This window comes from Myotis daubentonii, chromosome 18, assembly GCF_963259705.1.
Source record: "Myotis daubentonii chromosome 18, mMyoDau2.1, whole genome shotgun sequence".
In the NCBI taxonomy this organism is placed as follows: domain Eukaryota; kingdom Metazoa; phylum Chordata; class Mammalia; order Chiroptera; family Vespertilionidae; genus Myotis; species Myotis daubentonii.
In genome coordinates, this window is record NC_081857.1 from 3844003 (window position 1) to 3861228 (window position 17226).

The 17226-nt window shown below is 59.2% G+C and overlaps 1 protein-coding gene across 1 annotated transcript in view; it reads right to left on the reverse strand.

The window, feature by feature from the left end:
* CD247 (CD247 molecule) overlaps positions 1-17226 on the reverse strand; it is a 70416-nt gene that overhangs the window by 4540 nt on the left and 48650 nt on the right. The window contains exons 2-4 of the mRNA XM_059673996.1: positions 3836-3939; positions 2826-2882; positions 2281-2361 (exon numbers count right to left, since the gene is read on the reverse strand). Of these exons, the coding sequence (XP_059529979.1) occupies positions 2281-2361; positions 2826-2882; positions 3836-3939 (242 nt within the window). The remainder of the gene's footprint in view (positions 1-2280; positions 2362-2825; positions 2883-3835; positions 3940-17226) is intronic.

A 17226-nucleotide genomic window follows, 5' to 3' on the forward strand; every position in this document is an offset into this window, starting at 1 on the left:
CATACTCACACACTAACACACACACACTGACACACTAACATCCTCACACACTCATACTCACACACTAACATACATACACTGACACACTAACATCCTCACACACTCATACTCACACACTAACACACACACACACTGACACACTAACATCCTCACACACTCATACTCACACACTAACACACACACACACTGACACACTAACATCCTCACACACTCATACTCACACACTAACACACACACACTGACACACTAACATCCTCACACACTCATACTCACACACTAACACACATACACTGACACACTAACATCCTCACACACTCATACTCACACACTAACACACACACACACTGACACACTAACATCCTCACACACTCATACTCACACACTAACACACACACACTGACACACTAACATCCTCACACACTCATACTCACACACTAACACACACACACTGACACACTAACATCCTCACACACTCATACTCACACACTAACACACATACACTGACACACTAACATCCTCACACACTCATACTCACACACTAACACACACATACTGACACACTAACATCCTCACACACTCATACTCACACACTAACACACACACACACTGACACACTAACATCCTCACACACTCATACTCACACACTAACACACACATACTGACACACTAACATCCTCACACACTCATACTCACACACTAACACACACACACACTGACACACTAACATCCTCACACACTCATACTCACACACTAACACACACATACACTGACACACTAACATCCTCACACACTCATACTCACACACTAACACACACACACACTGACACACTAACATCCTCACACACTCATACTCACACACTAACACACACACACACTGACACACTAACATCCTCACACACTCATACTCACACACTAACACACACACACTGACACACTAACATCCTCACACACTCATACTCACACACTAACACACATACACTGACACACTAACATCCTCACACACTCATACTCACACACTAACACACACACACACTGACACACTAACATCCTCACACACTCATACTCACACACTAACACACACACACTGACACACTAACATCCTCACACACTCATACTCACACACTAACACACACACACTGACACACTAACATCCTCACACACTCATACTCACACACTAACACACATACACTGACACACTAACATCCTCACACACTCATACTCACACACTAACACACACATACACTGACACACTAACATCCTCACACACTCATACTCATACACTAACACACACACACACTGACACACTAACATCCTCACACACTCATACTCACACACTAACACACACATACTGACACACTAACATCCTCACACACTCATACTCACACACTAACACACACACACACTGACACACTAACATCCTCACACACTCATACTCACACACTAACACACACATACACTGACACACTAACATCCTCACACACTCATACTCACACACTAACACACACACACACTGACACACTAACATCCTCACACACTCATACTCACACACTAACACACACACACACTGACACACTAACATCCTCACACACTCATACTCACACACTAACACACACACACTGACACACTAACATCCTCACACACTCATACTCACACACTAACACACATACACTGACACACTAACATCCTCACACACTCATACTCACACACTAACACACACACACACTGACACACTAACATCCTCACACACTCATACTCACACACTAACACACACACACTGACACACTAACATCCTCACACACTCATACTCACACACTAACACACACACACTGACACACTAACATCCTCACACACTCATACTCACACACTAACACACATACACTGACACACTAACATCCTCACACACTCATACTCACACACTAACACACACATACTGACACACTAACATCCTCACACACTCATACTCACACACTAACACACATACACTGACACACTAACATCCTCACACACTCATACTCACACACTAACACACACACACTGACACACTAACATCCTCACACACTCATACTCACACACTAACACACATACACTGACACACTAACATCCTCACACACTCATACTCACACACTAACACACACACTCTGACACACTAACATCCTCACACACTCATACTCACACACTAACACACACATACACTGACACACTAACATCCTCACACACTCATACTCACACACTAACACACACATACACTGACACACACAGGCAGAAAGAGGAATGTCCGACCTGTTTTCCGCCCATCTCAGGGTCTCGGCCCCGTCTCTTATCCAGAAGGTCATACTCCTCTCTCCTCCCCAGGTTGAGCTCCTGAAACACACGGGAAGGTGAGATGGGCGACCCTCCGGAGGACAGTGCCTGGGTGGCTCTCAGGGGAAGGAGCAGGGACCGGGGTGGCGGTGGTAACTGGCCCATTGGTGCCAGCACCTCAGAGCACATCTCGGGGCGTTACCACGGGCTGGGGGACAGTGGTCAATCTGACTGAAGCCGGATGCACAGGGAGTCCCACCCCAGTGAGGATCCTCCCATTCCCACCCCCATCCCACCCCCACCTCCAACCCCACCCCCATCCCCACTCCCACCCCCACCCCCACCCCAGCCTGTATCTGTGCACCAGCCAGTGCGCTAAGCGGGCGCTTTCCAGGCACCCAATCCTGAGAGCCTGTGGGCTCCCAGCGCCCCACGATGGTACAATGACCGTGTTTCCCCGGGTAGAACCCTGAGCCGGGGGCCTGGCCGGTTCCGACCCCCGGGGCTGCATAGGGCTGACTCACGTTGTAGACCTGGTTGGGGCCCTGCAGGTGTTCCGGGGCGTCCGCACTCCCGCTGAACTGGAGGAGGGAAGAGCAGAGTGAGTGCCCAGCGGCCACCGCTGCCCGCAGTCGCCCTGCCCCAGAGCCACCCTGTCAGCTGGACTGTTCCCTGCCTCCCGTGGGGACACGGGCCGGGCTGGCCAGGTGACCTCAGGGCAGTGCCTCCCCAGCTCGGGGCCCAGGCGAACATTCTCAGGCCCGTCCCCCAGGACTCGGAGCACAACCCTCAGTGGGTGGCTGCACAAGGTCCCACCCTCTGGTGCATCTGGGGCAGGTGCCGCCTGGCACAGGCTTGGTGTCTGGAGGCCCTGCCAGGCGCACAGCCCACTTTCTGTCGCCTCAGCCAGAGGGCCCGCCAGGCCTCGGGGTCAGAGACTGGCACCACTGAGCCCAGGCGCTGTTCAGACTGGAAGGCAGTCAGCACGCCCTGAGGCTCAAGTGGAGTTTCCCGCAGCCCTAGCTCCACTCAGCGCTGCAGAGAACAGGGCTGCAGCCTCCCGCTCCTCACCCCCAGGGCCACCCCGCCCCGCTCCCCTCCAAGAAAGCCAGGCCCTGCGAGGCCCCAGCAGAAACCCTGCTCGGGGTCACCCTCCCACTTCCTGCCGGACCTGCGCCAGCAGCTGGACAGCGGATCTGGGGAGACCTCAGGTCCCCGCCTCCCCGCTCCCAACTGCCTGAAGCATAGGCCATTTCCTGCCAGCGGCACCTGACCCCACCCCACACCTGGGTGTCGCAGGTCAGAGCTCCTGACTCAGGAGCTCTGCACCAGGATCTCCGGCCACTCTGTGGCTCAGCTTGCCCCCCGCCTGCCCTGCCCCTGCCCCCCCACCTGCCCTGCCCCTACCCCCCAAAATGCACACTGGGCTGGTCCCTGCTTTGCCCCTGGACACCAAGCCGTAGGTACCACACATGCTTGAGACTTTCCAAGACCAAGGCCCCTCTGAACACCCACTGCGTGGGGTGCTACCCACCTTCGCCCTCAGGAACAGGGCGGTGATGATGATGCCATAGATGAACAGGATCCCATCCAGCAGGTAGCAGAGCTTGGGGTCCAGCAGGCCGAAGCTCTGTGCCTCTGTGCCAAGAGATGGGGATGGTCAGCCAGGCCCTGGGTGACAGACACGACCCTCCGGGTGGCCCCACGAACGGACAAGGACATCATGACAAGGGGGCTGGATCTACTCCCTATCCTCCATCTGTCCCCAACCTCCCTCCCACCCCCTTGAACCAGCTCCTGGGGAAACCCAATAGTGGGCATGACAGCCGGGAGGGAGACAGAGATGGGGCCTGCGGAGCTGTCTGTCCACTGCGCTCAGGACAGCGGCCTGGGGCCACAGGGACCCAGCTGTGCACACACCCCGTGTGGGCCACGCACTCTGGAAGCCTCTACATGCCCATGTCTGGGTGGATGGCACCATCGGAATTCCGATGTGGCTCCGAGGCCTCGCCACGGGGACAGAACAGGACAGGTGGTCGAAGGAGGGCATTCCAGCCTCTAACTTAATTAGAACTGCGACACAGTGGGTCCGGTGCTGGCTTCCCTCCCCTGGGCCCGAGGGCCTCATGAGCAGCAGACCCAGGAACCGCTGGTGACCCCCCGGCCCACCCGAACCTGGCAGCCTCCTGCTCACAGTCCTGGTTCATGGCCCCCCTCCTCCTGCGCCCCCCTCCGCCTCCTCCGCCTCCTCCTACCCCCGGCATGTACCATTCCCAGGGCACACCTTGCTCTCCCACACTGTTTGCCTCTGTGCCTTTGCACATGCTGTTCCCTCTATGCATTCTCTCTTTTTCTGTCCCTGCAACCCAGCCGCCATCTGTGACCACCAAAGGCCCCGCTGCTCAAGCCTCTCCCACCACAAGTTTCCAGGGCCTCCCTCTCGCGCTAACTTTGCGACTGGAGGATGCACAGTTAGTTGACACTGCCATTGGAGTCCTGGGGGCTGGGGAAAGAGATACAGTGAATATTCTGGTTAAATAAAAGTTGGATTTTATTTGAAAGCTCATTGAACTGTGAGTAGGAGGCAAGGGCTGTGGCCTAGACTGTCCTTCCTACTAGGAATGTGTGTGGCAGCTCACCCTGCACCACGAGGTGCAGCGTCTGTCTGTCTCCTGCCACCCTGCGGGGTGTTTCAGGAGGCCCGAGGACAGATGCCTCCAGGCAGTCGCTCCCAAGGCCAAGCGCCCTCTGGTGGCCACCGAGGGAGTGGCTAGTGTGGCAAGTTTTTCACCCTTGTTCAGCTGCCTCTTTTTTTTTTTTTTTTTTTTTTGAATATATTTGTATTGATTTCAGAGAGAGGAAGGGAGAGGGAGAGATAGAAACACCAATGATGAGAGAGAATCATTGTTCAGCTGCCTCCTGCACGCTCTCCACTGGGGATGGAGCCCACAACCTGGGTATGTGCTCTTGACCGGAATTGGACCTGGGACCCTTCAGTCCACAGGCCAACCCTCTATCCACTGAGCCGCACCGGCCAGGGCTCAGCTGCCTCTTTCGTTAAACGGGGTGGAAAGGTAATGTTTCCGTGTTTTCTCTGTGCCAGACCTGCTGTAGTGTAGTGGCTGCTCAGCTCCTCACAGCATCACCCCTGGACACTGAGCACGGAGAACTTCAGGGCCAGCGGAGCTCACAGCAAGTGGGGGGGCGGCCCGGGAGCCCCCATAGTGCATCCCCCTCGCCCTCCCTCCGCCACGGAGCCCAGCCCTGCCCACCCTTGGCAGGAGCGACGCTTTGGCTTCTCCCAGGAGCCCTGGGAGCAGGAGGTTCCAGGCCCCTAGAGCCCCACCCCACCCCCAGTCACTCTGTCCTCCAACCTTTGACTCCTCCCTAAGGCGGCCTCTCCAGGGCCCAGGCAGCTGGCAGCCTTGAAAATTCCCCAGGTCCCTGCTCAGACACCCTGGCGGCCATTGCCGTGGGCCAAGCCCCGAATCCTCGCCACGGACACACCACGGCCTCCGGGACACACCTGACCTTTCCTCCCACCTGCCACTGCCGGCCCACCCGGCGCCCAGCATCTGCCTGACCCCGTGAACATTCAGTGCCAGGGCCTGGCCCCCACAAAGTGCCCCACAGACATCACGCATGGGGTTGGGAGGTCCCCGCCCTCAGCTGTAAGTGCTGCGACCAATGGCTGCATCTCCTGCATTTGCCTTGGCCTCAGCCCCAACCTCAGAGCCAGGGCACCGCCCAAGCCTTCACCGGTGTGGTGGCATTTTCAGGGGAGAAGCCGCCCTGCCCAAGGTCAGGCTGCCCTCTGGCCCAGGCAGGGCCGTAAGCCCCCCGCTGGCCGAAGGTGGGGGTCTGAAGGGCTGCAGGAGAGGAGCCCCCCCCCCCCCCCCCCGCCAAGGACACCAAAGCTGGGTTGAGTTTTCCCTTTAGGACAGGAGGGGAGGTGTCAGCCGTGATGGATGGCAGTGGTGGGGACAGTCATTGGTTGCCTGCCACATAGAACGCGAACAGAGAGCCCACTGGACGGTAAATTTAGAGCCGATAAGAAGAAATGCTGCTTTGTGTTGTGCAGAGCCGCCCAGTGGGGACGGGGAGCTGGGGCCTCCGCGGAGACACGTAACAGGGGCAGCTTCTCTTTTTTCTTTTCAAAGAGCAGCTTGAGTTTATGACCAACGACTAGTGTGCAGCGTGTGGTTTGGTCCAGGCCTGGGGGGTGGGAAGTGGGCTCCCTCTGCCGGGCCAGCTGGGCCTGTGCTGGGAGGAATGGGCTGAGGAAGGCAGGGCTGGCCCAGAAAGTTCCACGAAGGGCCCAGGGCCAAGTTCAATTATGTAATTAATTGAATATGTATTGAGCATCTGCTCAGTGACGGGGGGAGGGGGTGCTGAATTCGAAAGGGGCCTGGATTGGGTGCCAGGTGGGTTCTCTCCCTTCCCCGCCCACTAAGTAGCTGTGTGGTTGGGCAATCAGCTCACAGCTCTGGGCCTCAGTTTCTCCATCTGTAAAATGGAGGGTAATCCTATCACCCTAAGGGTTGTGGGAGAACCAATGAGATGAGGCTTGATGTGGGAGAGCCCTGCTCCCAGCTGAGCTGCGGAAGGAGACCCGACCCAGCAGCCTTTGCCCATCTGCCCGGGGCCTCCACCGCCGTCTGTGGGCCCTGCACAAGGCAGACTCAGCCAACCAGGGAATGAGAGCATTTGGCCCGATTTCCCCCCCCACCCGCCTTACCCAGGTGTAATGGGTGACCCATCCCTTGGGCACAGCCCCTCCCTCAGGGGAACCCCCACATCTGGGCAGACACCCGGCAGATGTGGACACTGAAGCCTGCCCGGCGTCTCAGTGTTGCTGGGCAGGTGTCTTCTCGCAGGTGCCCAGGTCCAGGCCTCAGGCACCGGGAGGACACCAGGCCGACACAGCGTGTCTCTGCAGGTGACTCAGCTGAGTCCCGGGCAAAGCACGGCCCTCTGACACGGCCGCAAAGCAGGCTGCAGCCGCCAAGGAGCTGGACCTGCACACTCAGGCCCCTCACAGTGGAGCGGGGTTTGCACACTCACACCCCTCACAGTGGAGCGGGGTTTGCATACTCAGGCCCCTCACAGTGGAGCGGGGTCTGCACACTCAGGCCCCTCACAGTGGAGTGGGGTTTGCACACTCAGGCCCCTCACAGTGGAGCGGGGTCTGCACACTCAGGCCCCTCACAGTGGAGCGGGGTTTGCATACTCAGGCCCCTCACAGTGGAGCAGGGTTTGCACACTCACGCCCCTCACAGTGGAGTGGGGTTTGCACACTCACGCCCCCCGTGGTGGAGCGGGGTTTGCACACTCACGCCCCTCACAGTGGAGCAGGGTTTGCACACTCACGCCCCTCACAGTGGAGCAGGGTTTGCACACTCAGGCCCCTCACAGTGGAGCGGGGTTTGCACACTCAGGCCCCTCACAGTGGAGCGGGGTTTGCACACTCACGCCCCCCGTGGTGGAGCGGGGTTTGCACACTCACGCCCCTCACAGTGGAGCAGGGTTTGCACACTCACGCCCCTCACAGTGGAGCAGGGTTTGCACACTCACGCCCCTCACAGTGGAGCGGGGTTTGCACACTCACGCCCCTCACAGTGGAGCGGGGTTTGCACACTCACGCCCCCCGCGGTGGAGCGGGGTTTGCACACTCACGCCCCTCACAGTGGAGCGGGGTTTGCACACTCACGCCCCCCGCGGTGGAGCGGGGTTTGCACACTCACGCCCCTCACAGTGGAGCGGGGTTTGCACACTCACGGCCCTCACAGTGGAGCGGGGTTTGCACACTCAGGCCCCTCACAGTGGAGCAGGGTTTGCACACTCACGCCCCCCGCGGTGGAGCGGGGTTTGCACACTCACGCCCCTCACAGTGGAGCGGGGTTTGCACACTCACGCCCCTCACAGTGGAGCGGGGTTTGCACACTCAGGCCCCTCACAGTGGAGCGGGGTTTGCACACTCAGGCCCCTCACAGTGGAGCGGGGTTTGCACACTCAGGCCCCTCACAGTGGAGCGGGGTTTGCACACTCAGGCCCCTCACAGTGGAGCGGGGTTTGCACACTCACACCCCTCACAGTGGAGCGGGGTTTGCACACTCAGGCCCCTCACAGTGGAGCGGGGTCTGCACACTCAGGCCCCTCACAGTGGAGTGGGGTTTGCACACTCAGGCCCCTCACAGTGGAGCGGGGTTTGCACACTCACGCCCCCCGCGGTGGAGCGGGGTTTGCACCCTGGGGGGAAGGGGCCCCGCCTGCACCCACAGTGGTTCACAGCCATGAGTCCACCAGCCAGCATGTTGGCTGCGGTGCCCCTCACAAATCTGGGGGAGCTCCGATGGCCGTGGCTGAACTGGGAACCTGGGTTCTGGTCGTTTACCAGCCCCCGGAGGGTCACTCCCGCTGCCACCCAGCAGGTAAGCAGTGACGACCCGCAGGCCACAGCCCCCTGTCTCCCAGGTGCGGGAGTGAGCCCACAGACACCCAGCAGCACCCCTCTTTGAAATCCTCCCCGTGGGGCGCAGCAGGGGGCTGTGCTGGCCTCCTGAGCTGACAGCCATGCAGTGGGGCCAGCACGCGGGACGCTGCTGCGGCGTGGTCTGCGGGGTCTCCCTCCCCAGCTCTCCTGAGTCCCCACGTCACGCTGTGGAAACCGTTCTGCCTGGCACAGCCCGGGAGCCAGCCCAGACCCACCCTTCCTGCCCCAGCTCAGCCTCCTGCCTTGAGCCCAGGCCATAACCTTCAGGGGCAAAGTCCCCGCTTTCTCCCTGGTTTTTACTTTCGGCCTCAGAACCAGGGAGGTGCCGGGAGGAGACTCGCGGGGAGCAGAGAGGACCAGTGTCTCTCCATCTGGTTCATCGCGTCTACAATGTGCGTCTTGTTAGAGAGAGAGCCGAGCTGTGCCACACCCGCCCCGTCAGCTCCCAGAGGTTCCGGCCCTGGCGCCCCGCAAGCCCTGGGCCCCTGGCGGCCTGGAGAGGCCTGTCCCCCCGAGCCGGGCTCCCGCGGGAGGTGCTGTCAGTTGTGTTATGTGTCTGTCTCCAGCCAGACTGGGAGCTTCCAGAACAGGGAGCACAGGTCTTGGTCAGCCTGGTGCTGCCATAGCCTGGAGCTACAGACAACTGGGTGCCCGTCGCCTCCAGCCTGGACTCCCTCACACCCATCTGTTAAGGGTGCCTCTGATTTGAACCCCAATTTGCACTTTATCCCAGTGCGTTGGGGTTGCTCTCACCGAGAGAGTGCCCCACCTTTTGTAAGAGTTTCTTCATTTAGAAATGCCTCCCTGTGCCAGATGAGTTTGCGTCCTGTATGCGCCCGGGAGGTGGGCAGGGACGACTAGTGGGCTGTGGGTTTCTTTGTTGGAGGATAAATGGAGGCCGGAGTGATGGCGCTCCCCTAGGCCACCCGCCCGAGAGCGGCGAAGCTGGATGGACCTACAGGGTCCCCTGACTCCGGGGTCCCTTCCTCGTTGCCTCAGGCGCCCTCACCTTTAAGGACAGGACACAGAGCTCCCCCATTTCCCAAGTTCACAGCCAGCTGTGGTCACTTAGTCACAGCACTTGAGAAGTTTTCACTGGAGTGCCCTCCCCCACAACCTCCAAAGCACGGTCGATGGGTTTTGGTTTCATTTGCTTCTTTCCCGCCTCGCCTGCCACCTCCCCAGGCCCCTGGGAAGAGGAAAGAACGGGGAGCCCGAGAGCCAGGGAGACTGAGATGCAAATTCTGACTCTGATCTTCCTGGCTTTGTGTCTTGACAACTTTCTTAACCTCTCTGAGCCTCTTCCCCCTGCAGAAGGACTGTGCTCACATTGACACGAGGGGCTGGGGGCAGTGACCTGCCCAGGGGCACCTGCTGGGCCCCCAGGTCTCAGCCTCTTTGCCACCAGAGGGCTCTGTGGGTACCAGCAGCAGCAGAGCGGGGCGGTGGGGGGGGGGGGGCGGGGGGAGGGGAGGTCAGGGTCCATCTCTGCACTTTATCCCAGTGCTTTGGGGTTGGCCCCACCTTTTGTAAGAATTTTCTTTCTGGCACCTCCAGCTTCTGCTTGAATCCTTCGGTGACGGGGAGCTCACCACCCATCACTCCCTGGTAGAGAACTCTCATTTTTAGTTTGTAAAAAACAGCGTTGGTTGTAATTCTGCCTCCAGAAGCACAAAGAGCATAATTCCTCCATTTCTGTGGGCAGCCTTCCGCCCCCCCGCCCCCTTGCTAGGAAGCACTTTAGGATCAAAGCAAGAACAAACCCTTTGAGGGAGAGCGGTCGAGTCCCGCCCGGGCCCTGCTGCTTAACGAGCGTGTGACCGTGGGACAGCCTCCTCCCGGCGGGACACTGGCACGGGGTGGGCTTGCTGCCTGGTCCGCCCTCAGCCCGCAGGCCTCCTGGCACCAATCTGGGTCCTGAAGCCCACAGTTGAGGTAGGACGCCAGCGTCCAGGCCCCCACCAGCTCTGCGCCCCCGACCGTGAGGTAGGGTCCCGCTCTGCCCAGCCCCACCCTCGGGCTCAGACACCACAGCGAGGACCTGCCGCCAGGAGAGAAAACAGGAAGTCACGTGTTCCCCCGAGGCAGCGGGGCCTGTGCGGTGAGATGCCGCCGCTGACCACGCGGGGAGGCCCGGGCCCCCCTCGGGGTGCGATCCTTCCCCCGAGCAGCCCCGTCTGCAGCGGGAAAGGCAGCGGCGAGGCCCGGCCAGTGGCCCTCGCTGGACATCCCCTCACCAGGAAGCACGCGGAGTCTCTCCGCTAGTCCTTCCAGCACCTGCGACCTCACGCCGGGGAAACTGAGTCTCAGGGGCAATAACGGGCCGAGGTCCAGGGACTGAGCCCAGGCCTGTCTGGGTCCGCAGGGCTGTGGGGCAGGGGGGTTCCTCACCAGCCCCAGGAGTCCTTCCTTCTGCAGGGAACGAGCCACCATGGACAGTGTCCTGACCGCACTGGGCCTCCCCTCTCGGGGCTGGGCTGTGTGACCGCTGCTGCCCAGGCGAGGCCAGTGCCCGCGAGCGGCCCACCCGAGCCCGCACATCCACAGAGAATGGCCCACATTCGCACGCCTCGGTGGTGGATTTCAAATACTCAGGCTCCATTCAGGCTGCTCGTCAGTCACCTCCACCTACACATTCCCGCAGACAGGTATCCCGGCACGAAGGCGCATAGTCTGATTTCTTAGGCCAGTGGCCGGCAAACCCATTAGTCCACAGAGCCAAATATCAACAGTACAACGATTGAAATTTCTTTTGAGAGCCAAATTTTTTAAACTTAAACTATATAGGTAGGTACATTGTTATTAACTTAATTAGGGCCCTCCTAAGGCTTAGGAAGAGCCACACTCAAGGGGCCAAAGAGCCGCATGTGGCTCGTGAGCCGCAGTTTGCCGACCACGGTCTTAGGGGAACAGAATTATGGGCAAACATTTCCCTTCTTGTATTTTTATTTCTGTTAAACTTGTATGGTTTGTGCAGTCATTTTTAAAACTTTTCTCTGGTCACCTTTTATTTTCAAGTAAATCAACTCGTTATAAAAGTGCAAGAAAGTAGAAAAAAATCAAAACCACGCATCAGCCGCAGCCACTGTCACCAAGATGGCGGGTTCCTTGCGAGGCGTTGATTTGCAAATTGCAATCATGCTACGTCAAAATTTCCCCTAAAAAAATCAAATTTTACTTAATATATTATAATTTGATAATCTATTTTCAGAGTTTTACTGACAATCCCTCTTAATGCTTGTGTAATAATCTTTCCACTATGTAACCATTGACGATCATTTGTTTCCAACTTCTCACCGTTGTAAATAATTTTGTGATGAAAAGCTTCATTCTTTTTCTTATTGTTAATCCTCCCCTGAGGATATTTTCCCATTGTTGTTTTTGTTGGTGTTTTGTTTTTGTTTTTTGAGAGAGACGGTGGGAGGGAAGGGAAGAGGCAGAGAGAGAAACATCAATGTGAGAGAGACATATCGATGGGTTGCCTCCCCCCTGCAACTTGACCCTGAGCCTGCAACCAAGTTATGTGCCCTTGATTGGAATTGAACCTGGGACCCTTCAGTCCGAGGGCTGACACTACATGCACCGAGCCAAACCGGCGAGGGCGAAAAGCTTCATTCTTAAAGCTTTTTACAGGTTAAGAGTCCGTCAGTAATACTGTGAAAAATGAAAGCTGAGACAACTAGTCCAAGAGAAAAAAACAGCAAAAGATATACACAGGCCATTCTCTGAGGAGGGCGGATACACTGCTTCCAAACATGTAAGACAGTCGCCCTGGCGGTCAGGGCAGTGAAGCACAAAATGACAAGGAGATGGGCGCCCTCTCCAGAGGGAGTCAGAGCCTCCACTGAGGATGAGTGGGGCAGGGCAGAGGCCCAGCAGGTGCAAAGGGCCTGTGGTGGAGCAGGCCTCTGTCTGCACACGAGGGGGCGTGGCCAGGCTGCAGAGTGAGGGCTGGTGCTAGAACTCGCTGGGAGAGGGTGCCCAGGGGGCGGGCATTCGTTAGATCCTCTGAACCGGACGGGAAGCAGTTGCAAGGATTTCTCTTTTTACAACAAATACTCGTGAGTTTTGTAGTTTAAAAAATATGCATACAATTTAAAAGCAAACACCGATGCCAGCTGGAACACGTTTGGTTCGTGGTTGCCCTGGGCCCCTGGGTTGGCTGGAGATGCCCAGGGAGCTGCCGGCGCCCCGCGGCAACCAGAGGCCCCCCCAGGTGTCTGCATTCACGCGGATGTAGCAGCCTTTGTCCCTTCCTGCCTCGCCCCTACACCAGGCTTGGTTTCCACACAGAAAGTGGTTTTACTTCTACCGAAGGGGCGCAAACCCATTCATTCTTTTTCTTTTTTTAATATATTTTATTGATTTCATTCAGAGAGGAAGAGAGAGGGAGAGAGAAAGAAACATTAATGATGAGAGAGAATCATTGATTGGCCGCCTCCTGCACGCCCCACACTGGGGATTGAGCCCGCAACCCGGGCACGTGCCCCTGACCGGGAATCGAACCGTGACCTCCTGGTGCATAGGTGAGCCACGCCGGCCAGGCCCAATTCATTCTTTTGCGCTTTCATTAGCATATTGCTCACCACGCCTTTGTTTCTGAATTGTGACCCACTCCCAAATTCCTAGGTTGAAATTCTAACCCCCAGGACCTCAAAATGTGACTTGGAGATGGGGTCTTTGGAGAGGCGATTCAGCTGAAATGCGGTTGTCAGGGCAGCGCTGACCCCGGATGATTGCTGTCCCACAAGAAGAGGGGATCGGAGACACAGTGACAGCCGTGTGAGGACGCGGAGGAGTCGGGCCTACAAGTCTCAGGAGGAATCTCTCTGCCGGCCCCTGGCTCTCAGGCTGCCAGCCTCAGACTGAGAAACAAACGCGTTGTTTCCGCCGCTGCCTGTGGCTCTTGTCATGGCAGCCCAGCACCTGGCGTAGCTTCCTTCTCCTACGGCAGCCACCACCATCCCTGCCCTGGGGCTTGGGAGGAAGCGGCATGGTTCACCTGAGCAGGGGCCTGGCACAGTGCCTGGCCCACAGCACATGCCTAAAGGTGCCAGGCACTGTGCTGGGCAGAGAGGAGCAAGGGAAAGACACAGCTCGGGCCTCCCCGTTGAGCGGGGCGGGGGTGGGGGGGCATGTCAGCAGTCACCCCACCCGGTGAGAGAGCAGGAGGAAGACACCGCCTGAGGCCACGGTTGGGAGTGAACCATGACGGGGAGTGGCCTCCTTTGGGGGCAGAGCTCGTGTCTGAGTCCCTTGCCCTCACCCACCTCCCGCAGCCCCTTGAGGCCAGGGACCAGTCTCTCATAATGGCGATGGCTCGGACACGTGGCTTTCGAGGGTGACCCCGCGTTTGACCTGCTCATTCCAAACCTGGTTCCACACTCTCAGTTTACAGAGCCCCTCTCTCTTCCTGATGCCACCGGATCCCCGCACCAGGGAGTGTGGGACCTGGGCACATCACGTCCGCTGTGTGCTGCATGTGTGTGTGTTACACATGGAGAGAAAGGCGTCTGGGTGCTGTGTGTGTGTGTGTGTGTGTGTGTGTGTGTGACACATGCAGAGAAAGGCGTCTGGGTGCTGTGTGTGTGTGTGTGTCACACATGAAGAGAAAGGTGTCTGGGTGCTGTGTATGTGTGTGTGTGTGTGTCACACATGCAGAGAAAGGCGTCTGGGTGCTGTGTGTGTGTGTGTCACACATGCAGAGAAAGGCGTCTGGGTGCTGTGTGTGTGTGTGTGTGTCACACATGAAGAGAAAGGCGTCTGGGTGCTGTGTGTGTGTGTGTGTGTGTGTGTGTGTATGTGTGTCACACATGCAGAGAAAGGCGTCTGGGTGGAGCTTCTGTTCGGGATGATGAGAAAGTTCTGGAAACGCATGGAGGTGATGGTTGCACAACATTGTGAATGTACTTCTAATTGCACACTAAAAATGGTGAGAGTGGTAAACTCTTTAATATGTGTGTTTTCATCACCAAAACGCATATATGTGTGTATCTGCACCTGATGGCTGCAGACACACTCACCCACTCTGGGGAGGAGCCGGGAGGGAGGCTGGGAATTTCACTCACTTCCCACTGGCACCTTCTTGTGTCTCTGAAACGCCAGGTAGGACACGGCTCTATAATCCTGAACAAGCCAGGCTGAGACGAAGGCGTGAATCCTTCCATCAAACAGGTGTGAGACAGTTCCAGGCGTGGCGGACAGTGGGGGGTGGACCCGGCCGTCCAGCCGCGCACCCCTAACTGGCTGTGCCCAGTGCGTTTCTGGGACGACAGGCGGGGGTTTGGGAGGCTCTCGAATGTGCAGAACATCTCGCTCAAATGGACCCAGAACCATGGCTCTGGGGGGCAGCTGGTCCATCAGAAATGATGCCTTCTCGGCGAGCCCTTCTTCCTGCCTTCAGTCCCGTCCCCACTCCTGTCCCCGGAGCCCTCACCCGGCCTCGGGGAACCTTCTGCCGCCCCAGGCTATTGAGGGTCCCTCCTGGGGGCTCCCCAGCACAAACCTGCATGTCTGTCTGCTGGCCTGATGCCCTCTGGTGGGACTCCCCAGCCGGGACCATGCCTCCCACCCCCGTGGGCCCGTGCAGGGCCTGTCACCCCACAGACACCCAGACACGGGGACAAGGCAGGCTGAGGCCTTCCCAGGGGGTTGCGGGGAGAAAGTGCCATTTGGGTGTTAAATCAGACACAGATACCTCACCGATTTTAAAGGGGCCCCCGGCTCCCCCCAGTGGAGAAGGGAGAAGGAGAGGGAGGCTCAGCTTCTCCAGTGGGAGCAGGGCTCACGGCAGCCCCGGGCTCCGGCCCCCACTGCCTCGGCCGGCCGCCTGGGCCCCCACCTGGACCCCCCACCTGCCACGGCCCCCCAGGTGCACTCCGGGCTGCCCGCTGCTCTCCAGCCCCACCTAGGGCCCCCAGGTCACCCGGCAGATTCGGAAAGGACAGCCCCCCGGAGGGAGCGGTGGGCCAGGAAGGGACTTCGAGGTCTTCCTTCCATGCAGCCAGGGTGGCCCCAGGCTCTCACGGCCGCCCACCCCCACAGGGTGCGGTTACAGGGAGCACAGCCCCTCCCTCCGGCCCACAGCTGTCTCCTCGCCCGAGGTTTCCTGTCACACTGCCATCCAGGCTGGGTTATCTGTCCCCCGAGATCTCCCATCTGCACGGCTCACACACACACGCAGGCACCCGCCCCCACTTGCGGTCCCTTCCCCGAACCCCACGCCCGGCCCTGCGCTCAGGGGCGGCATGGATCCTCGGCCCCGGTGGGGGCTGGGGCCAAAGGGGCTTTTCCCCAAGGGCCCCCCTGAGAGCGGGGGCCGCCTGGGGAGGGGCAGTGGCCAGGAGACCGGCTTGGGCCGCGGGGCACACGTACAAGTGGCCGCAGCTGGACAGCCGGGGCTCTGCCTCAGTCGGAAGGCCCAGGAAACAGGAACCTGACGGCGAGGTCACCACCTCCGCCCTCCTCCCGCAGAGCAGGGAGGGAGCACGGTGGCCTCTGCTCTCACAGGGGGACCCCAAGTGTCGTCAAGGCTGCGGCTTTCACTTCAAGCCCCGGGGGGGGGGGGGGGGAGGGGGCGGGGCCGGGGGCACGGCTCAGGCTCTCCTGGCGCACAGGCCTGGGCCTCCGATGGGCACATCTGTGTGGGGTCAGGCCCTGGGGACGGCCGGGTCCAGGCGGGGTCTCCCGCCAGCCCAGGAGCCAGGGCACCAGGGCCGCAGTGCCGGGAGCAGGGCCCGCGGCTCTCCCTGGTGCTCTGACCGCCCGCCCAGGACCGGGCACCGGTGCAAACACGGGCAAACATGGAAGCAACGGCCGGTGAGCCGTTCCTGGTGGAGGGGTCCCTGGGCAGCTCCTGGCCGCCCGCAGGGCCACTTCCTTGGAAGGGCCCCTGGTTTGGCCGGGCTGCGTGTCATCAGCAGAGCAGCGACAAGGCGCTGCCGTCGCCCAGCCCTGTGCCCGGCGCTGGCTCAGGGACACTCCCTCCGGCCGGCTGGGTCCTGGGAGGAGGGCAGCCCCATAGCTGCTTCACACCCACCATCCACACCCCCCGTCACAGAAACCCCGTGGGAGCCCACCCCACGCTCATGGCCCCGTGTCGGCCTGGCCTGTCATCTCGCGTGGACACCGCGCTGTGCCTAACGAGGCCACGGGGCCGACTCCGTGGAAAACACGCGAACGAGCACAGTCTGGAGCTTCTTCCCTCCTCTCGCCTCACCCTCTTCCCATCCCGCCCCGGCTGGGACCGCGGGCTGGGGCACGGACCGGCTGGGACCGCGGGCTGGGGCACGGACCGCACGGACCGCACCCGCCTGCGTCGGGAGATTCTGGGCAGCGGGTGTGAGGTGCCAGCAGGGACCGGAGCTGGGTGGGTGCTGGGCCCTCGGCGCCAGGCACGCAGTCACGGCGGCTCCGGGCAGTGCAGGGACTCG